Below are 25,947 nucleotides of genomic sequence, written 5' to 3'. Positions count from 1 at the left end.
CATCGGGAGTAAAGTAGGACTTTTTAAACCGAGTGTAAATGCCTGTGAGAGCCGAAGGTGGGGGTGAAAAACACGCGGATTGGGACATCCTTCTCCCTGGTGTGTAAATTATTTTTCACCAGATCTATGCCTGAAAGTTTAAAAATTTTTCTGCTTAGAGGCAAGAATTGAGTGAAAAATCTTTCAGCTTCCGTAGGAAATTACGCACTCAGCTTGAAATGTTCAACTTTACTCCCTCGGCGTGTAATTTACTATTTCCTGTTTTCGGGAAAAATTGCGCATGCGCTGATTTTTATAATTTCTTTTCAGAAGTTTAAATTTTCAGTGCAGTTATGGTGAAAAATTTTGCTTTCCGACTTTTAGATGAAAACTATATTGACAAAAAAAATTTGTATACTCTTACGGCATCTGCGATATATGACATTTTCATAGGCAGTATAAATTTTGAAAAAATCATATATTTTTTAAATTACAATACAAAATGGCATTGAATTAAGAATAATAATAATAATAATAATAATAATAATAATAATATTAATAATAATAACAACAATGATAATAAAAAATAACATAACAAAGTGGCGAACGTGCGGCGTTCTACTCTAATACTGCTGCCTTGATGTCGATAACATTTTATAAAATTTCAATGACAATCCTCATTACAACAATTTATTTTAAATTACAACATTTAAATTATTGAATTAAATTTAAATAAATAAATTGTTACGAAGTTTCAATTGAAATTGACATTTAGTTTGTTAAATATTTAGTTTTTAAATCGACTAACATACACACGACCGCAGATACACTTGTTTATGATTTAAAAAATTTATATATATACTATATATCCTAGGGTGGTTGTTAAAAATTAAATTTTCTCAGGTGCCCCATAGAAAGCTTCTTTGTAGTGAAAAAATACGCGGGAAATTTGTCTTTTTTTTATTAAAAAGGACACGTGTCTTAGTACGGTCCAAATTTTGCGATACATTCGCGGTTTTTTTTCAATATCTCATGAAATATGCAGATTAAAGGAAAAAATCATAGGAACAATTTTGTAGGAAATTAAATTCTTAACAAAAAAGGTCATGTTAATTTTTTTTATAAAATGTGTATTTACGAAGATATTTTAAAAAAACATTTGTAACCCTTAAAACGCCCAATTCATAGATCCCAAAAATGTTTTTTTTAAATATCTTCATAAATACACATTTTATAAAAAAAATGAATAAGACTTTTTTTGTCAAGAATTTAATTTCCTACAAAATTGTTTCTATGACTTTTTCCTTTAATCTGCATATTTCATGAGATATTTAAAAAAAGCCGCGATCGTATGGAAAAATGAACTTTGATCGTCCTGCGGCGAGTGTTCTTTTTACTTAAAACGAAAAAACTAAATTCCCCATGTATTTTTTCACTTAAAAGAAGCTTTCTATGGGGCGTCTGAGGAATCTTCTTTTAAGTGAAAAAATACGTGGGAAATTTGTTTTTTTTTTTTTTTAAGTAAAAAGAACACGTGCCGCAAAATCAAAGTTCATTTTTGATACTATCGCGGTTTTTTTTAAATATCTCATTAAATATGCAGATTAAAGAAAAAAATCATAAGAACAATTTTGTAGGAAATTAAATTCTTGACAAAAAAGGTCATGTTCGTTTTTTTTATAAAATGCGTATTTATGAAGATATTTAAAAAAAACATTTTTGGGTTCTATGAATTGGGCGTTTTAAGGATTACATATGTTTTTTTTAAATATCTTCGTAAATACATATTTTATAAAAAAAATGAATAAGACCTTTTTTGTGGAGAATTTGATTTCCTACAAAATTGTTCCTATGATTTTTTCCTTTAATCTGCATATTTTAAGAGATATTTAAAAAAAACCGCAATCGCAAAATTTTGACCGTCCTGCGGCACGTGTTCTTTTTACTAAAAAAAAAAAAAACCAAATTCCCCAGGCATTTTTTCACTAAAAAGAAGATTTTAATGAGGCGCCTGAGAAAATTTAATTTTTTAGCGACCACCCTAATATACATACATATATATTTATAATTCTTACCTGTTATTTCAATTCGTTTCTAATTTATATTTACATCGGAATAGAAACAAAAGTTACTGCTGTACTAAATTACTGTCTGTTATATGATATACATATTTTATATATATATTTATATTATTGACATTAAATCTTGCATACAATTATCATTTACACGTTAAACACAAGGCACACTACCTGACTGGATTCTTATTTTATTTTATTTATTAAAAACCGCGAAATTTAAAAAAGAAGAAGACCTTTTTGTTTTCTCATTGTGGAGGGAATGAATGGTTTTTTTTTTTAAATTTATATAAATATATATATTTATATGAAAGTTAATTCTTTTAAACTCTTAATTTAACGTAACAACGTTTGTTAATAACTTAGTCAATGTTGAGTTTCATTTATTACTTTTCCCGCTTCCAAATCTTTTGGTTTTCTTCTTTTTCTTTCAATTTCTTCGTCTTTCTCAGGATTGTCCCATGGCTGTCGTTGACCAGATCCAAATATTATGTAAAACGTTGCTCCGATTATGTAAATGGCGCCGCAGATTATAAAAACTATCCGCCATTTGGCTTGCGAAGGCTAAACAAATAAATAAATAAATATATAAATATCTACAGAAATTCACATGAAGAGACCAAAAAAATCCAATTTTTTGTACTCTTAAAAATTCTGCATTCAAAAAAAAAAAAAAAATTGAAAGATTTGAACTCGCGATATTTATTTTCAAATTTCCCGCTAAAATTTTTTGGCGCGTTATTTAAAAACAATTTATTTAAAAATTGACCGTGACATATTTTTGTAGGAAATTTAACGCTCTACAAAAAAGCTCCAGAGGTCCCAAGTGTTATTTTTAATATTTTCGAAACTACAGGCCTTCAAGCTTAAATTTAAATAAAATTTTTATGTTAACGTCAGTTAAAAAATTCAAATTTTTTTTATACTCCAAAAAATGTAACTAAAAAATTATTTATCCTGTTAACAAAATTATAAATTTTTAAATTTGGTTCAAAAATTAAACGTCAAAAGTTCAAATTATCGGAATTTTTTTCCAATAGACTAGAAATTTAAAAAAAAATTAGATATTTTTTGGTACATTTATATGTACTAGGGTAGTCGTTAAAAATTAAATTTCCTCAGGTATCTATAAAAATCTTCTTTTTAGTGAAAAAATAAGTGGGGAATTTGGTTTTTTATTTTTAAGTAAAAAGAACACGTGGCTCAGGATGATCAAAGTTCATTTTTCGATACAATCGCGGTTTTTTTTTAAATATCTCATGAAATATGCAGATTAAAGAAAAAAATCATGAGAACAATTTTGTAGGAAATTAAATTCTTGACAAAAAAAGTCTTATTCATTTTTTTCATAAAATGCGTATTTATGAAAATATATAAAAAAAACATTTTTGGGATCTATGTATTGGGCGTTTTAAGCATTACAAATGTTTTTTTTAAATATCTTCGTAAATACACATTTTATAAAAAAAATAAAAATGACCTTTTTTGTCAGAAATTTAATTTCCTACAAAATTGTTCCTATGACTTTTTCCTTTAATCTGCATATTTCATGAGATATTTAAAAAAAACCGCGATTGTATCGCAAAATTTTGACCGTCTTGAGGCACGTGTTCTTTCTACTTAAAAGGAAACCAAATTCCCCATGTATTTTTTCTCTGAAAAGAAGTTTTATGGGATGCCTGAGAAAATTTAATTTTCAACGACCACCCTAGTGCATATATATAAAGAATACATACATTTCCGACATTAATATATCCAGCGATGACCGGCGCAAGAAGACCGGCAAGATTGGCAAGACAGTTTGTGAAGGACATGAGTATTCCAGCGAATCTCGGTGATATATCGAGATGGTTTACTTTGAATCCAGAATAAATACCACCGTTTAATCCAATACCGATGGTAAATAATGCAACGGTCAGTGTTTTATCGCACCCAGTATATGACGCTATGATAAATGCTATCGCTGGACCATACTGACCAATTGTGTTTATTATTTTACGCGTCGACGTATGAGTAAATCTACCGGAGGCAATCATCCAATCGGCGATCTGTGATATGAACATTGAAAATATCCACATCGCTAAGTACGGTAGGGCGGAAACTAAACCATTCTGTAATATAAATATATATTATTGCCCTGCAGAGACTTTGACATGGGAATTAAGCCGCAATTACTCACGGTTTTAATGTCGAAATGTAAAATTTGCTTCATGTACGAGGGCAATTGAGTCATAAAAGTTTCGTATCCATAGTTTTGACTTATGTGGGCTATTAGTATGGCCCAAAATGGCAATGAAGTCAATATTGCTTTCCATGGCACTGGTGGGGACTGCAAAATAAATTAGTTTTATTTTTCACTCACTGTATAGTTATTTTTTTTTTTATATTTTTTTATGGTAAAGAAGTTTTAGAATTTTTTTCAATTTCGCGGCTTTAAGAATTTCGGTGTTATTTTGAAAAATTGTAAAATTTCCTGAAATTTTAGATGATTTTTAAATTTTCAGGAAAATTTTATAATTTTTCTGAAAAATTCTAGACTAGTTCAGAATTTTTTGAAATGTCACAATAAATTTTTTAATTTCCTGAAATGTTCGTAACAATTTTTAAAAAATTCAAAAAATATTTCAGAAGAATGTGGAATTTCCTGAGATTTTACATGACTTCAAGTTTTTTTAAACGATTTTAAAATTTTCAGGACAATTTTCAACAGTTTTATAATTTTTCAAGAAAATTTTATAATTTTTCTGAAAAATTCTAGACTAGTTCAGAATTTTTTTAAATGTCATAATAAATTTTTAATTTCCTGAAATGTTCATAACAATTTTTAAAAAATTCAAAAAATATTTTAGAAGAATTTGGAATTTCTTGAAATTTTAGATGATTTCAAGTTTCTTTTAATTTTTTTAAACGATTTTGAAATTTTCAGGAAAATTTCCAAAAATTTGCTAATTTTTCAGGAAAGTGTAAATTTTTTTGAAAAGTTCTAGACTATTTCAGAATTTTTTGAAATTTTCACAACAATTTTTAAAAAACTCAAAAAATATTACAGAAGAATTTGGAATTTCCTGAGATTTTTGATGACATCACGTTTTTTTTAATTTGTTTAAACGATTTTGAAATTTTCAGGAAAATTTACAACAATTGGATGATTTTTTAGGAAAGTGTAAATTTTTCTAAAAAGTTCTAGACTAGTTCAGAATTTTCGGAAATTTTCACAATTTTTAAAAAATTCAAAAAGTATTTCAGAAGAATTTGGAATTTCCCGAGATTTTAGATGACATCAAATTTTTAAAATTTTTTTAACGATTTTAAAATTTTCAGGAAAATTTTCAACAATTTGATCATTTTCCAGGGAAGTTTAAATTTTTTTGAAAAGTTCTAGACTATTTCAGAATTTTCTGAAATGTTCTCAACAATTTCTAAAAATATTACAGAAGAATTTGGAATTTTCTAAATGTTCTAAACAAATTACGGATTTTTTCCGTTTACGTTACACAGTTTCAAAATTTTCCGTAATATTCTCATCAATTCGACAATTTTTCGAAGAAATGTAAATTTTTCTGCGAAGTTTCAAACGATTTCATGTTTTTTCATTCTAAATTAATCAGTTTAAAAATTTTCAAAATTATCCTGTCCAATTTAAAAAATTTCCCTTTGAAAAATGTCTATAATACAGATGAAAATTATTTGAGTTTTAAATTCTAAACATTAAATGTCCGCCTATAAATAAAAAAAAAACTTACAGATGATCCAGCAGTACCCCAAAGTGCGCTCAGAATATATTTTTTCTCATCTTCCGAAATTTTCGGATGCTGTTCAGGATCCTCATAGACCCAAATAAGAAAAACAATACACCATATAGTTCCAACAGCACCAAAAACATAAAATATCGACGGCCATCCACCGGCGAATCCGTATTTTGACAACAAACCACTCAGTGGCATCGATACAATTGATCCAAACTGTGCTCCTATATTTTCAAATTAAAAAAAAAATAATAAAAAAAACATTTATTAATAACAGAAATATTTAAATTTTCAAATTAATTCGCGCGGCAAAACCGCTCGAAATTCAAATCTTTCTTTTAAGTTTTTTTAATATAAATTCTCAAGTGCTCGAATCCGAATTGATAAATCCAATTCCACAGATCCCATAATTCCGTCGTTGGAACCGCGAGCGTTTAAATTTTGTATGTCCAAATTTCGCTGTAGGAACCAGTGGTAGCAGTAGTTGTAGTAGTAGTAGTTGTAAAAACTCGCGATTCGTCATGATATTACTCGACAGTTAAATTTATATTCAAATTCACCCATTGGATTTTTAATAATTTTCTTTTTTTTTTTTTGAGCTTACCAGCATAAACGAAAGCTCCCATCCGGCTCCTCTCATTTGGTGGTATCCACTTTGCCAGCATTGCGTGCGTACATGGCACAATTGGACCCTGTAATAGGGATAATCCATTCCTAGGGGGAGGAAATATACCCGAACAATAAAAAAAAACGTTCACACACGAGCTAATTTCTTTTTTTTTTTTTTACAGTAAATAATTAATCGATACTTAAATTGGAAAATGAGAAATTTAATTTACCCTTTACTGTCAAAATCTATTTTTTTTTTTTTCAACTTGGAATGCAAAAAAAAATCAAGTGGCTAAAAACTGATGACAAATTACTATTTGAATTTTTGACGTTAATTGATAAAAAATAATTCAAATTTAACGCGTTTGTTTAGTTTTTTTTCTTTCGTAACCCAAAAAAATTTACTTACCTCTCCAAGGCCCTGGACAAATCGGATAACGAGAAGCCAACCGTAGCCCCATTTTGCTGAAATTGGGACTAAGAAAGCGAACACCGAATTTATAAGCATTCCTACGCCAAGAAAATATTTTGAACCATAGCGTTTTGCTAGAATTCCAAATGGTATTTGGGTGATAACGTAACCCCAGAAGAAGGAGCTCAGCAAATATCCCTGCTGCTTTGAATCCCATTCAAAAGGTCCATCGTCTGCAGCCTGAATGTAAATTTACTTATTTATTTATGAGTCAATTCATTTGAATTTTCCCGCGAAATATTAGACGTAAATTGAAAAAATAAAATCAAAAAGTTATACAAGGGTAGGAATTTTTTTTGTTCTTCAAAGTGGACTTGGATAGTTTTTTTTCAAAATTCAAATTTTTTCCTACGCCTTGATGGCTTCCGGTATCTGCCTCAAGTTAGAAGGAGGTACTAAAAAATTTTTGGAAATGGAAGTGATTATAATCCAGGGGTAAGAAATTGATGAAAAAATGTTTTGGTATGCTTATATTTCCATATATATGTATATATATTTGCTTATTTTTTTCTCCAAAAAGTCTCGTGATTCACCAAAATTTTCCCGCCAAAAATTTGAAATAAAAATTTAAAATAATTTTTTTTTGGGCAAGAAAAAATTCGTGCGTCAAAAAATCTTTCATATATAATTATATTTTCAAACTTGAATATTAAAAAGAGCGGGAAATTTGAAAATGAAATTTGAAAATCGGTCAATTTAAGTTTTTTTGGTCCGAAAGGTTCAATTTACGTCTGATATTTCGACTCGGGATAATATTGAGTTTTAAACTCACGTGATTATCTGATGAATTTGTGTAATCATTTCCTGGACATTCATTTACCATCGCTTCTTGTTTTTTGTCGTGTTCGCTTGCTGTGTGGTTTACCATCGCGACAATGGCAACGGACATGTTTGTTCTCATTACATATGCGTTTGCCATACCCAAGAAAAGCATAAATGTTACTATGTGACGTGATCCAATCCATGCTGTAACATTTTGTTATGTCTTTGTTATCATTATTGTCATTTGTAATTAATATATAGTCAAATTACAATTTTTGGGCAGATTTATAATTTTTATATTAATCTGCCATTTGTCATTTTTTTTGTAATTCAAATTTTTCAAAAATTTCGCGGTCTTTACTTGTCAAGTAGGTTCCAAAAATACTATTGATTCAAAAGTTTATATATATATATATATATATATATATATATATATATATATATATATATATATATATATATATATATATATATATATATATATATATATATATATATATATATATATATATATATATATATATATATATATATATATATATATATATATATATTCCCTTTTTTTACGGTAAATATTTTATTTTCTTTCGTCATTGATAACATTAATAAGATATGAGTTTTACGGGCCATGGAATTAAGAAATATGATAAAAATATTACAATGAAAAAAATATATATATATATATATTAATAAATATAAAAGGTATATTTAGTAATAATTAGTATGATTATTTTTTCATATTTTTGATAATTATGAATTGATAATAAGTTACTTTAAATATATATATTCTTATATATTTCACAACATTCTCAAATTGATTACACCGATACCTCCTACATATATATATATATATTTTTTTCAATTAGAAATTTATTCAATTGACTTTGATGACCACGGCTTCAATAAATATATTGTCATTTTAAAGAGATGAATAATGTATGATATAAATATGTTTTTTTAAAAAGTTATTCCAATTTTCATTCAGCTTTTTTTATGTGTATATAGATAATAATTTATCGATTAAGTATATATCTTAATAAATTAATAATAAAATAGAAAAAAATGTCGAGTTCAATGGCGGTGATAGTAAAAGACGGAGGAAGGTCATCATTGAGTTTATTGGCCGAGATCCAGAGTTCGTATTTGCTTCGTAAAAGTTATTATGACTATTTAATATATATAATATATATATATTATTTTAAATATTAATTTATTTTATGCCGTAAGATGGATGGTGGAGTTGAATTCGCAATTTACGATATACTATACATATATATCTATGTATATACTATATATGTACATACTATATATATATATATATATGTAACAAAAAAATTCTTTATAGTGAAAAAAAAAAAAATATGATATATTTATTATAATAATAATAATAATAATAATAATAATAATAATAATAATAATAATAATAATAATAATAATAATTATTATTATTATTATTATTATTATTATTATTATTGTTATTATTATTATTATTATTATTATTATTATTATTATTATTATTATTATTATTATTATTATTATTATTATTATTATTATTATTATTATTATTATTATTATTATTATTATTATTATTATTATGAAATTTATTTTTGCGCCTCTCTATATATATTTATTATTTTGTATTTATTGTAAGGCCCTTAGGGAGCTAAGGCTTCAGGGCCTAAAAATTTTAATAAATAAATAAAAAATAATTAATTAAATTTTTTTTAATGACTAAATGATACAAATTAAAAAAATTATTTTTCTTAATAATTTCATTACCTGGCAGTAATTCAATGAAAAATATATATAAATTTATGATATCTGGATTATATATAAATATATATACATATATATTTATTAATTAAAATTATTTATATATTTATATTTAATTGCTAGAATTAATAATAAGTTTTCTATAAATAAATAAATAAATATATATAGATATATATATATGTATATATATAGATATTGGATTGTAATATTGTAGTAATTTTTTTTTTGTAATAAAATGATGTTTATAAAAAAAAAAATATGAAATATTTTTGACATTTACCGAGCACGTGAAAATAACAATAGCCACGCATGCGCATAAAAATATAAACAAGGTAATTAAGTTGTTAAATAATAATGAGACAATGAAATTAAAGAACAAAGTATAAATAATAAAAGCAGAAAAAAAAATATATATAAATATAATAAACTTGTGCTACACGTTAAATAAATGACTAGAAATTGCACAATATTCTGTCACGCGAATATTATTTTAAATTAATGATAAAATAATTTTTCTATTAAAATGTAACTACTTAATAGGTAATTAAAGTGCATAAAATTTATCCCCGTACTGTATAAAAATAACTATTTATAGAACATTAATATAAATGTCAATGTGTTAAGCTAACATTTACCTTCTATATATATCTATATATTATGTGTAACATATTATATTTAATATAATAAATGTAAGAGTAAATAAATATATTTCATAATGTTTATTTTAGGCGGATTATTTTGGGTGGTTGCATTTTTCAAAATAACAATGGAACTGAGGAAACTCAAGGATTTTTAATGGCGGGAATTTTAATTTTTGAAAAGTTTTTATCAAAGACAATCTTTTCTGGAGATCCATTATATATAGTTGTGCATTAAATGAAACTAATGAGGGTTTTGAAAAATATTTCCTTAACAATCGAGACAATGTCTTTTGTATGCGACAAACAATACAAGGATTTAAATTTAAAACCCATTGAAAATAAATTATTTTAAGCACTGAGATTAAAAACTCTGATCCTTTCTTAAGAATTTTAAAATACATCCAGGTCAAAATGACCCATTTTTAAACCCCTTATTTTTTTTCACAAAATTTTTGTCTCGTTTTGTGGAACTTGAAAAATTACAATATTTGGAATTTTTGTATAAAATTTTACAAAAATTCCCCCAGGACAACAAATCAAAAATTAATTTTTCACAAAAAAAAAAATTGGGGTCTAATTTTTTTTTATCAGATAAATTTAAATTTTTCTACTAAATTATTTACTTAAATGATTCAGTATTTAAACAATAGAACCTTGAACTAAATATGTGTATATATGTATATATTGTGATACAATTAGTCATTTTACTAATTAACTAAAATTGCTTAATTTATTGCAATTAATTTTTAAAAAATTTATGAGGGCTTTAAATTTTCAAAAAGTAAAAGTAAGTGAAATTAAAAATAAAAAATGAAAAATTTAAAATACGTCATGACATCCTAATTTTGATTCTTACTAACGAGTCAAATTATTATTATAACAAATTTAAAATGATTTAAAGTTTAACAAACGCCTACGTATTATGTTATACCTTGTTGATCTTTAAATAACCGTACAAACATATAAGTATGACGATTTTCAGCCAGCAATTTACACATTAATAAGTAAATATATATACATATATACAATATTAAAATTTTCCCAATAAAAAAAAATATAATAATTCTTTTTATTACATAAGATTCAATTTTTTTTGCATAAGATTTGTAATATATATATATATATATATTGTAATTATACACCATATTTTTTAATTGTTTCATATATTGATTTACATAAATCCTCATATAAATATATACATATAAAAATTTTGATTAAGAAATTTGATCAAAATTTCGCTTACTCCAAAAATAAATTAGGCGCGAATAGTAAATTTGAAAAAACAATTTCATATATTTTTTTTTATATATTTTGTTATTTAAAAATCGTAAGATTTGTAATGTATATATACATATATATACTGTAATTATGCACCATATTTTTTAATTGTTTTATATATTGATTTACATAAATCCTCATATAAATATATACATATAAAAATGTTGATTAAAAAATTTGATCAAAATTTTGCTTACTCCAAAAATAAATTAGGCGCGAATAGTAAATTTGAAAAAACAATTTCATATATTTTTTTTCATATATATTTTGTTAATTATTAATTGAATTATAATTTATTTTAAAAATCCCTCGTTATTTTGTAGTTTCTTTTAACCCCCCGTAGAGTGAGTTACAATCGTATACTCTACAATATATGTAGTATGTAATCTACTCCATATATATATATATATATATACATATACATATATATAAATATATAATACTAAAGCATAAAAATTTAAATGTATGAGTGTCCACGAGGGTCTGGAATTCTACTCCAAATTTATACACATATATATATATATATATATATATATATATATGTAGAATATAAAAAGTAGAAGTGAACACGAGGATACCGGGTTTTAATGCACGTGCTCGTCTTGCTTCCCTTGACGACCACAAACGACTTAAAATTTGCCTACATATATAATATATATATAAATATATATACCACTACTTATACTACCGGCACATCAATAGTGCGTGCAGAACTTTAGCAACTTCTCATATTACACGTTAAATGTTCTTTTATTCTATTCCCAAAAATTCTATAAATATTATTATCAAAAGAATTAAAAAAAAAAAAAAATCATATGGACAAAAATTCCAAAAATTATTTAAATAAAAGACATAATTTATTTATGGCATATAAATAAATAAAATACCTCGTTTTTGTTTCGGTCGCTCCGTTTCATCAAGACCCGGTTGTTCCCATACCAACACGTGGCCATTTCTTCCACGGTTATCATTATTTGCGGCAATCATTTTATTGTAACACAAATTCACTTTTATTTAAATTTAAATTTCGAAAATTTAAATTGAACTAATTTACAATTTTATAATTTTGATTTACACATTTTTCTATTCTTTTTTTTTTACTACTCCGTTTTAGTAAATTTGAATATTCAAAAACAACAATAATTTTAATCAATTAATTAATTAATTAATTAATTACTAGTAATACTAATAGAAGTATTAGTAACTTAAACTACACGACCTGTAGTGAGTGCGGCACAACTGAGGGTAATGACGAATGACGAGTTACTCGTCACACGCCAGACAACAAATATGTGTTATATTTAAGAATGTACATATATAAATATATACTTATGCAGGAATACTATGATATGTGTAATGGTCAGTATTATATACTGATGTATATGTATGTAGGTATTGATACACCGATAACGATGATTAATACGATACTCGATACTCGGTTCTATACCCGCGACTCGCGACTCACAACTCGCGCGATCAAAGACAAAACTATATAACACACATGCGCTGATGCAGCAACACGTATTAATGATGATGTGATGATGAGAAATTTACCCGTTGGCTTCAATCCGAATTTTATATACATATATATATGTGCATACATACAAAAGTATATATATATATATATATATATATATATATATATGTAGATTTACCTATATGTGTATTTGGATGATTGTAAAATGTATGAGTATATATGTATACTTATAGGTGCTATAGATTGTTAGTTAGTTATATATATACATATATATATTTATATATATAGTGGAGTAATATATTTAAAGAATATAAAGGAGGGAGTTTAAAAACGTGCGTGCGTCGAAGAAACACATGCTTTCTTATATTACACATATATACATATATATGTATATATATATGTATATATATATATATAACACTGATGTATCTATATATTATGTCGCCCGTTTAAGTCCGGACATGACGATTATACGCGCGGTAAAATTATGAAATAGTAACGTCATTTATATTTATTTTTATAATTGATATTTTTAATTATTTTGAAATTTTTATAATTTTTATATGATAGTAAAAATAATAAAAAATTTTAATATTTTTATTAACGTGATATAAAAAATTTATTTCAAAATTACTGATGGGTTTTGTGGAAAGATTTTTATGGAAAAACAGTTTATTTGAATTTGAAAAAAAATAACGCGGAAAGATGATAAATTCAAAATTACTTGTAATGAAATTTTAAAAGACATATCGGATGATTTTGTTTTTATTTTTACAATTGATATTTTTAATTATTTTCAAATTTTTATATGATAGTGAAAATAATAACAAATTTTGATATTTTGATAAACGTGATATAAAAAATTTATTTCAAAATTACTGATAGATTTTATGGAAAAAACAGTTTATTTGAATTTGAAAAAAAATTACGCGGAAAAATGATAAATTCAAAATGACCTATAATGAAATTTTAAAAGACATATCGGATGATTTTGTTTTTATTTTTACAATTGATATTTTTAATTATTTTCAAATTTTTATATGATACTAAAAATAATAAAAATTTTTAATATTTTTATTAACGTGATACAAAAAGTTTATTTCAAAATTACCGATGGATTTTGTAAATTTTTATGGAAAAACAGTTTATTTGAATTTGAAAAAAATTTACGCGGGAAAATGATAAATTCAAAATTACTTATAACGAAATTTTAAAAGATTTATATGGGATGATTTTTTTTTTTCATTTTTATAATTGATATTTTTAATTATTTTCAAATTTTCAAATTTTTATATGATAGAGAAAATAATAAAAAATTGTGATATTTTGATAAACGCGATACAAAAAATTTATTTCAAAATTACTGATGGATTTTGTAAATTTTTATGGAAAAACAGTTTATTTGAATGAAAAAAATTTACGCGGAAAAATGACATTCAAAATTACTTGTAATGAAATTTTAAAAGATATATCGGATGAATCATATAATAATCTTTTGTTAAAATTCATACTTGAAAAAATTTTTTTTATATTTATCTATAAGGCTGATAAAAAATTTTTATATTTAGATTTTATTGTTTTTTTATTAATAAACTTTTAAAAAATGAAAATAATAATTTTGTTAAGAGGAAAAAAGTTGCAATGGAAATTTTAAATTTTATGACTCATTGAGTTCATTTATATTATCTGCGTATAAATAGATGTAATTAGACTTAAATAAAACGTTTGATTTTTAGTCCAAGTAAAAATTGTTATTATTATTTTTGACATTAAGATTTATTATCATATAAATGTATATGTATGTATGTACGTATAATGGAAATTGAAATTAAAAATGCGTCATGTTGTTGATAAATACAGGTACAGTACGATATATTTAAAATGAAATAATCTCACAACTACAGTCAGATTGTCATGTTGTAAATGCTATCTCATATCGTACAATAAAGAATACCTTTCTTATTCATTGTGTAAATAACAATATATATTATTAAATAAATATATGAAGAAAAAATATTAACATTGTTATTATATTTTCTCGGTTATTGTTTACCGAAAATATATATTACAATATTCTCTTTACTGTAATAATGTTATATTTATCATTTAATATTATTTATGATAGTTATGTAAAACTAAATCTATATTTACTAATTTATATTAGCTAAAGATTATTTTATGAACTCCATTTATTTTATTTATGCTGCAGTGGAAATTATTGTTTACTCTTGTTCTAAATTTTTCATTTTTTTTTTTTAATTATTCTGATTTATATAAATATGTAATAGGCACAATAATAATAATAATAATAATAATGATTGTTATTATTGTCATTATTGTTATTATTAGAAATTTGACTTCTAATTGAAATTGTGACCAAACTATTGAATTTACAGAAAAATTTATAAGGACCTTTTTTGTAGATAATTTAATTTCCTACAAAAAAGTATTCATACATTTTTACTGTATTTTGTATATTTTGATCAGAATTTAACTACAAAGACAAGAAAATATGAAAAAAGCTGTATTTTGACTGATAATAAACCCGATGACTTAAAATGGGAAATTCGGGGTTATTTTTCAAAAATATGATACAAATGTATAAGACCAAATTTATGTAGAATTAAATTTGCTACAAAAAGTTATTGATTACTTTTTTTTGTAAACTCAATAGTTTGTAAGTTATTGTAATTTAAACTTCAGCTGATTTTTTTTTTTATAATAACAATATTGAAATTATTATTTACTCTTGGTTGAAATTTTTCATTTTTTTTTTTTTTTAATTATTCTGATTTATATGAATATGTAATGGGCACAATAATAATAATAATAATAATAATAATAATAATAATAATAATAATAATAATAATAATAATAATAATAATAATAATAATGATTGTTATTATTGTCATTATTGTTATTATTCAATATTTGACTTCTAATTGAAATTGTGATCAAACTATTGAATTTACAGAAAAAGTTATAAGGACTTTTTTTGTAGAAAATTTAATTTCCTACAAAAAAGTACTCACGCATTTTTACTGTGTGTTGCATATTGTAGTCAGAATTTAACTACAAAGATAAAAAAATATGAAAAAAGCTATATTTCGACTAATAATAAACCCGATGACTTAAAAAGGGAAATTCGGAATCATTTTTCAAAAATATGATAAAAATATATGAGACCAAATTTATGTAGAATTAAATTTGCTACAAAAAGTTATTGATTATTTTTTTTTTCAAACTCAATAGTTTGTAAGTTATTGTAATTTAAACTCCAGTTGATTTTTTTTTTGTAATAACAATATTGATAATAAAAAAAAACTGTTAATACAAACGTAGAAGAAATAAATTAAAAACAAATTACTGAGTTCAAGAGCGTGATCGATGAGTGATGTATACACAGGATGTACTGAATTTATTTCTATACATCTATATATATATAAATAATAACAAACTGAGTACGAGCTATAAATTAAATACTAATAAATATTTAAAGGCTGCCAAAATGAAATCACTCGTTAATTAATTAATATTATTATTATATATATTCGTAATAAATCAGTTCATTAATATATGAAAAAAAAAACAAAAATCAAGAGTTAATATAATTTTTGATTGTTGATTGTCGTTATCAATATATTTAAATAAATAAAAAAAATTTATATACAAGTGTCGGTTTATTTAGAAATGACATTCGTAAATAAACTCAAATGTCGAGACGGAAAGTTAATTTTAACATCTGCTAAAATGTGCCAAAAATTTCTCAAGTATTTTTTTCTCTTAGAGAAACAAACTTTTTTTTTAACTTTAATTTGAACAAAATTCAAAATTAATTAACTCGATTTATATTAATTACGTCTATTAGATACTCATTAATTTTTTGGATTAAAAAAAAGTATATAAATTTTGTTAATCTAAAATTTGAAAGTCACTCAACATAAAAAAATCACTCAGTCATTTTTGCATTACTTTGCAAAAAACTATTATTAGATAAAAAAAAATTACAGCACAAGGTTACGGTCGATTAACAACCACAGATACAGATCCAATTATCTCAATAGATCTTACTGACTCATTTTCAGAAAAAATTTTAACGATTGATTTTAATTGTTCGTTAAATCTAATCTCAATTTTTTTTTTTTTTTAGTCAATATAATTTTTTCCCAAATAATCTAATCAGTTGAATAGTAACTATACCGATAATTATATATTTATCTTTTTAATTCATATATTTACATCAAGTACACAAGGTCATATATTATTATTATCATTATTACATACGACGAAACATGACGCAGCCAAGTGCGAGTACAACAAACATCCGCGCATTTAAATTCATAATTAAATTTTTTTTTAATTTAAAAAAAAATCATTTTTCAAAATTTTCATTAGAAATTTGTTTATTAAAAAGTCTGAGATTATTAATTTGATAATTTTTTTTAAAATTCAAATCAAAAAAAAAATTATTGCTCGCGACTGATAAGACAGAGTATTTTTTTACCATCAATAAATAATTAAGAAACTGAAAAAATTAAATTGTGATTGACAGTAAGTAAAACAGAATTAATTACTTTGAATTTCCAATTAATTTTTTTTTTAATTAATTAAATTTCCATACAAAAAAAGGGGGAAAAATTGATTTTTTTTTTAATTTCAATAGTATCCACGTGGGCCATTTTGCCCCACAATTTTATAAAAACTAACAGGGGACCCATTTCACCCCACAAATGTATAAAAACTATCAGGGGACCCATTTCACCCCACAAATGTATAAAAACTAACAGGGGACCCGTTTTGCCTCAAAAATATATAACAACTAACAGGGGGCCCATTTCACTCCACAAATTTATAGAAATTAACAGGGGACCCATTTCACCCCAAAAATTAATAAAAACTAACAGGGGACCCATTTCACCCCACGAATTTATAAAAATTAACAGGGGACCCATTTCAGCCGACAAATTTATAACAATTAACAGGGGACCCATTTCACCCCACAAATGTATAAAAACTAACAGGGGACCCATTTCACCCCACAAATTTATAAAAATTAACAGAGGACCCATTTCACCTCACAAATTTATAAAAATTATAAGGGGACCCATTTGACCCCACAAATTTATAGAAATTAACAGGGGACCCATTTTACCCCAAAAATTAATAAAAACTAACAGGGGACTCGTTTTGCCCCACAAATTTATAAAAACTAACAGGGGACCCATTTCACCCCACAAATTTATAGAAATTAACAGGGGACCCATTTGACCCCACAAATTTATAGAAATTAACAGGGGACCCGTTTGACCCCAAAAATCAATAAAAACCAACAGGGGACTCGTTTTACCCCACAAATTTATAAAATTAACAGGAGACCCATTTTACCCCATGGGTCCGTTTCGCCTCGATTACGAATTTGAAAACTATTTTAATTGATAAGGGAAAAAATTGATTAGCGTAAAAAAAAAAAGTTGAATCAATCAATCATGTCAGATAATTTAAACAATAAAATAAAATAAATAGGTTTGTCTTACTTCCGGTTGTAAGTAGAACGAGGATGTTGGCGATTTCCTGATTATCTGATTACATGAATAACCGCAAGATATTTAAACCCACTGATGTTAGTGTCAAGTATTTTTATTAAAATCCATCATGTCTTTCTACTTAAATTCGAGATAAAGTGATGTCAAGTTAAGATAAAGATGTATGTTTGACCCTAATAATTTATAATTTAATTTTCACTGTATCATTATTATTACTAAAGATGTGACCCGTGACCCGCGACCCGTTTTGCCCCAATTAATTTTTTGTTCTATCGAATCCGGAATTTTCCGGAGCTGTCAATATTCAGAAAGGATAAAATACTTCCGGTTGTTGAAAAAATTTTTTTTATTGCAGACGTCAGTGAAATGCTCCAGTGGTTACAATTATTTTTGTTTACCACTTAAATAAAATAATTTCCTAATACCTAAAATAATAATTCGTTTAATAGCACGATAAGATATTACCGGAAGCCAGAGTTTTTAACTATAAATTGTTTATCAAATTAAATTTTAATTTATTGTAATTGATTATATTTTTAAGTGGAGTAATAAAAGTCACGATACTAATAAAATATTTAAAACAAAATTAATGTGAGCTCAAGGTTGCCTGAAAAAAAATAAATTCTGATAAAATCGTACCCAGAAATAAAGTATTTTTGGCGGGAATTTTTTAAATCGTCAAAATAATTTTTTGGCGCGAAAACAAATTTTTTTAAAAGGAGAAAAAAATTCTTATTCAAAATATTTTTTTTTCGCGCCAAATAATTTTTTTGCAGACCATGGCCTCGAAAAAAGTTTTGTCAATTTTACCGGCATATATCTCATATATATTTTTATAGGCGGGAGAAATTTATGGTAAATCCCATAATTATTTATATATATCGAAGTTCTATATTTTGTTCTATCAGAGCTTCCCACATGAAAATATCATATATGATAAATATATATGGAAAAATATATAATCAATATGGGATCATATAAGTGGCCAAAAACGACATATATTTTCTTATATATAATATAGTAAGTTTTAATATAATGAATTATATACGTAAGTTTATAAGTTAATACATGTATTATATATATTTATAATCATATATGTAAACTTATAAGCTAGCACACATATATATATATTTTGAACACAATGTTTGAATCTTATAACAGAGAGAGGAAGACAGAAAAGAATAGATTTTATTTATTCTCCATATATGAGGAGACTTATATGGTTCTATATATCGAAATATATACAAAAATATATAAAGTTAAATACATGGTACATATATCGTGCCATATAATGATGAATTATATATGTATTCTTATTTGTTTCCATATATAAATATCATTTATTTTTGAATATATTAAAATTTCAAGTTTTCAAATATATAAATAATATATTGAAGTTATACGGAAATATATGAAATCATATAAGAGAAAACATATATAGAAATATAATAAAATCGGCCAAAATCTGTATATAGTTCTATATAAGATTTCATGTATTGTCACATATATATTTATATCTGTAACATATATTTTTTAATATATATTTACCATACATGATATTTTCATGCGGGAGTCATCAAAATTTTCCCACTGAAATTTTCGATTTTAGAAAACAAAAAAAAAGCAAAATAATTTCCCCCCTCCTGTATATAGTCAAAAAATATATGACCAACATATGACACTAATCCCAGAAAATTATCTAAGGAAGTAGAAATCGGTGTAAAAAAAATTCATTTTCTTGAAATTTTCCCATGAGTACGCGGCTTTTTTCGCGGCCGCGTGTTCTAAGGAACGTTTAATGGAAATATAATAAAATCGGCCGAAATCTATATATAGTTCTATATAACATTTCATGTATTGTCACATATATTTACATCTGTAACATATATTTTTTAATATATGTTTGTCATATATATTTTCATACGGGTTGGACTATAAAATTTTTAAGTAGACTTTATATTTCTCTCTAAAATTTTTTAAATAACATATATATATATATATATATATATAAATAACATTATATATAAATTTGAATTGTAACAAACATATAATTAAATAAGACCGTAAACACCTTGAGTGCAACTACTAGACTCTGCTTAATGACTATTTTCCGCTTTAGTCATGGAGTAAATATGTGTAAATAATTATCCTCAAGTTACATACTAACTATATACTAAGTTCTAGTAATTATATATATATCTTGTTAACTATCATAATATCGAGTTCCAATAAATAATTGATTAATTATCAACGGTTTTATGAGTTAATTTCCACAAACCGGTTAAGATTTTTTTTTTTATGATTATTGTTATTGTAAATTAATTCGTCATTAAGTATTCAGACAATATTATTGTTAATTAAATTAATATTTTAAAAATGTATGTAAATATTTTTTAATTCTTATCAAATTAAAAACAACTTTCACCTTCCGCAGTATACATTTTTTTTATTTTTTTTTATTTATACTCATATGGATGCGTATTAAAAATTCATATATATATACATATATATGGATTTTTTTTTTCGTTATCAATTTGTCGGAACAGATAAGATATTTGATAAAAAATAAAAGCTTCAAAGATCCGTTACTTTATCCAAGAGAAAGTAAAACGAAGAATACGTAATCAAATATATATAAAAAAAAGTATGAGAAAATAAAATAAAAAAGCAAAAATTTATATATGATTTTTTTTTGATTAAGATAAAAAATTTAATTTAAAAAAATAAATCTGCTGGTAATTAAATTTTTTATTGGAAAGTTTTATATCAATAATCGGAAATTGACTGAAAAAAAAGTGGTAATCTACTGGTGATAAAATGAAATTTTTAATTGTTGTTTCTATGATGTCATATATTTTTTTTTAATTAACGAGATTAGGCAGCAAAAAAAAAATAATCATGATCGCGAAATTAACAGAATTGACAATTTTTTGATTTTTTATCAACAAGTCAATGACAAAAAAAAAAAAAAAAAAAAAAAAAAATATGCACGTGTAGAAAATTTAAAGAACTATAAGTGCAATTTTTTCAAATATTTTTTTTTTGTAATTTATTGTTGGTAAAAAAATCTAAAAACTGACAGCTGTCGATTGTATTTAAAATTTTCATGATCTTGAAATTAGCAGACAATTAAAAATTTTCGGATTATTTTTTTCAACAAATAAATTACAAAAAAAAAAAAAAAAAATATGCACATGTAGAAAATTAAAAAAACTGTAAGTGCAATTTTTTCAAATATTTTTTTTTTGTAATTTATCGTTGGTAAAAAAATCCAAAAAGCGACAGCTGTCGATTGTATTTAAAATTTATGATCTTGAAATTAGCAGACAATTAAAAATTTTCGGATTTTTTTTTTTAACAAATAAATTACAAAAAAAAAAAAAAAAATATGCACATGTAGAAAATTAAGAAAACTACAAGTGCAATTTTTTCAAATTTTTTTTTAAATTTACTGTCTAAAATAAACTCCAAAAATTATTAGACGTCGGCTAACTTCAGTATCATTTAAAATTTTCTTATTTGAAATTAACGATACGTTGAAAATTTTCCGGCTCAATCCGTAGCCAATTTTTTTATATTTATTTCATACCCTTGGAGTGAAATTTACTTTGGAGGTGAGTTTATTTTAAAATTCAAACTCCGGATCAAAGTGAATGCGGATTAAAATAAAATTCTATAAATTATTCCTACAAAAAAAAAAAATTCAAATTTTTCGCGCGGATTGATTATTTTTTGAACTTTGAAACTCCAGATTATTTTTCGCAGTAGAAAAATTTGATAATAAATTTCTTTTACACTAAAATCTGGAGCTGGTGAAGAAAATCGATTATTTAAAATTTCAAATCGTAATTTAAAGAATAAGAACCGCGAAAAAAACCGCGAATTAAAAAAAACAATTTAATTTTTCAACAACCAAAAAAATTGACTTAAAATACCAGAGACTACTCAATTATAATCTTCTCTTTACTGTCCTTGATATAAAATTTTAATGTTTATCCCAACCGCAGTACGATTTAACGCAACTCAATAATTACCCGCAAAAAAAATTTTAAGCGAAAGTAATTTCGCAAATGCTCCGCAATTTTACTAAAATTTAATTAACGAAAAATTTATATCGTGACAAAAAAAAATTTATTAAATCTTGAGACCTTAGAAAATTTTTTTACAGGCCGACAATTGGCTGTCAAATAAAAATTCTTATTCTTATCAGTTAACTCCATTAAAATCAATCATAAAAATAATAATAATAAATCAGACAATAGAATAAGAAGACAATTTAAACGATTTAATTAAAGTCAATTAAATTCAAGCAGATTTAATTAAAGTCATAAATTTTTTTACCCAGCGATTGTATTCTTATAATAAATAAATATTTATATCACAAGGTATTGCAAAATTATTTTTAACAAACTGTTCTACAGTCGAGTTCGCTATGAATGACTAGTGACCTTAAAAAAAAATAACTCATTGATTGATTATAAATAATTAATTAAAATAGTGACATTTAATAATTTTTTAAAAAATCATTATCATTTTAAATTGCAATTGCTCGTAGGATGCTACAGCGGCATGACAATATGATAAATAATTCAAGAGCACTCAGATCTAGCATAATCATAATCATAACAATCGAAGATACTCTTTATTAAATTGCCTGACATTAACTGATTACTTAAATACAAACACTTCCGTAACACGTGCAAAGATTATGTCAATAAATGACTAGTTTATTACACTTATAAATCAAACATCTATTTTTATTGGATTTTATCACGTACTTACATAATAATTATAATTTTTTTCTATCGTCTGTAAAAATTCCCGGGGTGAATGCGAATTTAAAACGGAGTCAATGTCTGCAGATGGGTATTGACTCCGGTTTATTTTCGTATCAAAACTCCGAATGTGGGTTTAAATAAAATTCAGACCACTCCGGAAAATTTTCTATTGACTCCATAAGCGGAGTTAATTTTTTTTAGACTCCAGAATTTTGAGTTACGAAGTGAACGTGGAGTTAATACGGAGTAGACTGTGTATTTATTTAATCTCGGTGTAAAATTAATTCCGAAGTTTATTTTAATATTGAAACTGATTCGGAGTCAATGCAAATTTAAATAAAATCCTGAACACTGAAAACGAACTCCCTATTGACTCCATATGCGGAGTAATTTTTTTTAGACTCCAGAATTTTGTTACGAAGTGAACATGGATTTAATCTGGAGTTACGGAGCAGATGACACGATTCGAAGTTAGCAGACAATTACAAATTTTCGGATTTTTTTTCAAGGAGTCAATTTAAAAAAAAAATAAAACAAAAAAATACACATGTAGAAAATTAAAAAATCTATAAGTGTAATTTTTTAAAATATTTTTTTTTTATAATTTATCGTTTTTAAAAAAATCCAAAAATTATTAGACGTCAGCTGACTTCAGTATCATGCAGCCGACTGTATATTTATTTAATCCCTGTAGAAAAATTAACTCCGAAAAGTCTATTTTCTCATTCAAACTCTTATTCGGAGTCAATGCAGATTTAAATAAAATCCAGATCACTCCGAAAACAAACTCCCTATTGACTCCATATTCGGAGTTAATTTTTGTTTAGCCCCCGGAACTTTGAGTTACGAAGTGAACATGGATTTAATCCGGAGTTAATACGGAGCCGATGACTGTGAATTTATTTAATCCTGGAGTAAAATTAACTCCGAAAAGAAGTTTATTTTAATATTGAAATTCTGATTCAAAGTAAATGTGGTTTTAAATAAAATCCAGATCCGAAAACAAACTCCCGATTGACTCCATACGGGAATTAATTTTTTTACTCCGAAACTTTGAATGACGAAGTGAATTCAAAAATAAATAAAAACCGTAAACACTCGGAACACACTCAGAATTTTTTACGACGTATATATTTTAATATTACTACGGAAATAAATATATTTATTTACTAATTGAATAGTTTTGAATTTAAATATAATTAAATTTATGTGATTAAAATAATTAACAAGTCTATTGAGATGCTAATTAAATACACAAAAGAGAAAGTATTTTGTAATAATTAATATTCACAGCTTGTTACTTTTAACACAATATATTTTAACACTTTTAAATAATTTACCTACTTTGGTTTATTTATACCGTACTCAAATTTTTTTACGTGTTTAGAATATATGTGGTGGGGGTGGGGCCTAAATAGAATAACAGTAAATTTATTTTTCGATGAATTTTAAACCGAAACCAGAAAAAAATATTTTAAATTCCATCATAAAAATTCTATACATACATCTATATATATATATATATATATATATACACACATATATATTCTTAGTAAATATAACTATTAATATATAAAAATATTTGAAAGTTTGTGACACGATTTTGTGTCAAGATCGAAAACCAAAAAAATTTGCCACAAAACAATAAATATATAAAAAAAAAATATATATATATATATTACTAAAATATTATCTTACCTTTAGGCACCGGAACTTCGGAGTCAAAAACCTCAGATTTTTTAATATCAATTTTTGAATTTGTTCCGCCGTTTTCTACACCCATTTTGTATTTATTTAACATACAAATAACTATTGTTTATTTAAATAAAATATACCGATAAATATATTATTTTATTATGTTAATTATAAAATAAAATAAATAAATACTTTGAGGAAGTTGTAGACTAAGATAAAACTCACAGCCACTCACAGCGTGGTCAGTGTGTCACTGGCAGAAAGCTGCCGGTAGCTGCGACACTTTAGACCTCTATACTACTCTTTAAATCGTCAACACTATACATTTTTCATATATATACATATATATACCATAAATTACTCATACATACTTCAGTGCGTACTAAAATACATTATACACATTCAGAGTATACACAAGCTGTAATACATATATATATATATATATATATATATATATATATTACAGCTAAAACGACTCGTACTTATGCGACTTTCCTCCCACCACCCATTTTCCCACTGTACTGCTGACACTACATCCAACTTCTACCTTCCTGATTATTAATATTTACATTTTACTACATATATTTTAAATAATAATAATGAAAATATATCAATAGCTTTCCTTATCAGACTCTACTGCATAGATATTTAATTATACTTATAATTTTATCGCTTTTTCTAGTCAAATAATTAAATAAAAAAAAGGCGGTAATTGTTAACTTAAGAAGCTCAAAATAATTTGAAATTGGGCGCGGGTATTCAAATTTTTTTTTTACCAAATTTTTTGAAATTTAATGATTTTCTAATGGAATTGATTCCATTATTGAAAAATTATGAATTTTTTTTTTTTTATACTGTTGTTAAAATTTTCAGTAAATTAAATAATTTTTTTTTTTAATCTTTCGATTAATTTGAATCGATTGGTTTTTTTGTCCTGGAATCGATTAAATTTGAAAATCAATCGATTTCTTTAGAAAATGCTGCCAAATTTTTAAATTCCAAAAACTTTAGTAATTTATCTCTTTTTTGAATTTGAATTTTTAAATATTCCCGCCATAAAATAAAATTTCAAAAATTCAAAATAATTGCCGGTTTTACTTTTCCATTCTCTGGCGAATT

At 24.7% G+C, this 25,947-nt stretch overlaps 1 protein-coding gene across 3 annotated transcripts; it reads right to left on the bottom strand.

Annotated features, from left to right (window-relative positions):
• Nucleotides 1–438: 438 nt before the first annotated feature.
• Nucleotides 439–25,093, bottom strand: LOC130674732 (putative inorganic phosphate cotransporter). 3 transcript variants are annotated; one of them, XM_057480156.1, is made up of 9 exons: nt 25,021–25,039; nt 24,832–24,942; nt 7,654–7,847; nt 6,819–7,061; nt 6,405–6,492; nt 5,798–6,024; nt 4,234–4,383; nt 3,791–4,165; nt 439–2,618 (listed from the first exon to the last, which is right to left on the bottom strand). In XM_057480156.1, the coding sequence occupies exons 2-9, from the start codon at nt 24,932–24,934 to the stop codon at nt 2,421–2,423; spliced, it is 1,578 nt and encodes a 525-aa protein (XP_057336139.1). In that variant the 5' UTR covers nt 24,935–24,942; nt 25,021–25,039; the 3' UTR covers nt 439–2,420. The 3 variants fall into 3 exon arrangements, with proteins under 3 accessions (XP_057336139.1, XP_057336138.1, XP_057336140.1); XM_057480155.1 differs by having other exon boundaries at nt 24,832–25,093; XM_057480157.1 differs by lacking the exons at nt 24,832–24,942; nt 25,021–25,039 and adding an exon at nt 12,223–12,842.
• Between the last annotated feature and the right edge of the window lie 854 nt (nt 25,094–25,947).

This window comes from Microplitis mediator, chromosome 9, assembly GCF_029852145.1.
Source record: "Microplitis mediator isolate UGA2020A chromosome 9, iyMicMedi2.1, whole genome shotgun sequence".
NCBI classification, from domain to species: domain Eukaryota; kingdom Metazoa; phylum Arthropoda; class Insecta; order Hymenoptera; family Braconidae; genus Microplitis; species Microplitis mediator.
The sequence above is the reverse complement of the archived record's forward strand: the minus strand, read 5'-3'. Positions and strand labels throughout refer to the sequence as shown.

Excerpts from the sequence above, each read along its gene's own strand:
- LOC130674732 (XM_057480155.1), bottom strand. The coding sequence starts at position 24,934 with ATGTTAAATAAATACAAAATGGGTGTAGAAAACGGCGGAACAAATTCA. Across the intron at positions 7,848-24,831 it reads CGAAGTTCCGGTGCCTAAAG|CATGGATTGGATCACGTCAC; the intron begins GTAAGATAATAT and ends AAAATGTTACAG. Across the intron at positions 4,166-4,233 it reads TACATTTCGACATTAAAACC|AATGGTTTAGTTTCCGCCCT; the intron begins GTGAGTAATTGC and ends TTTATATTACAG.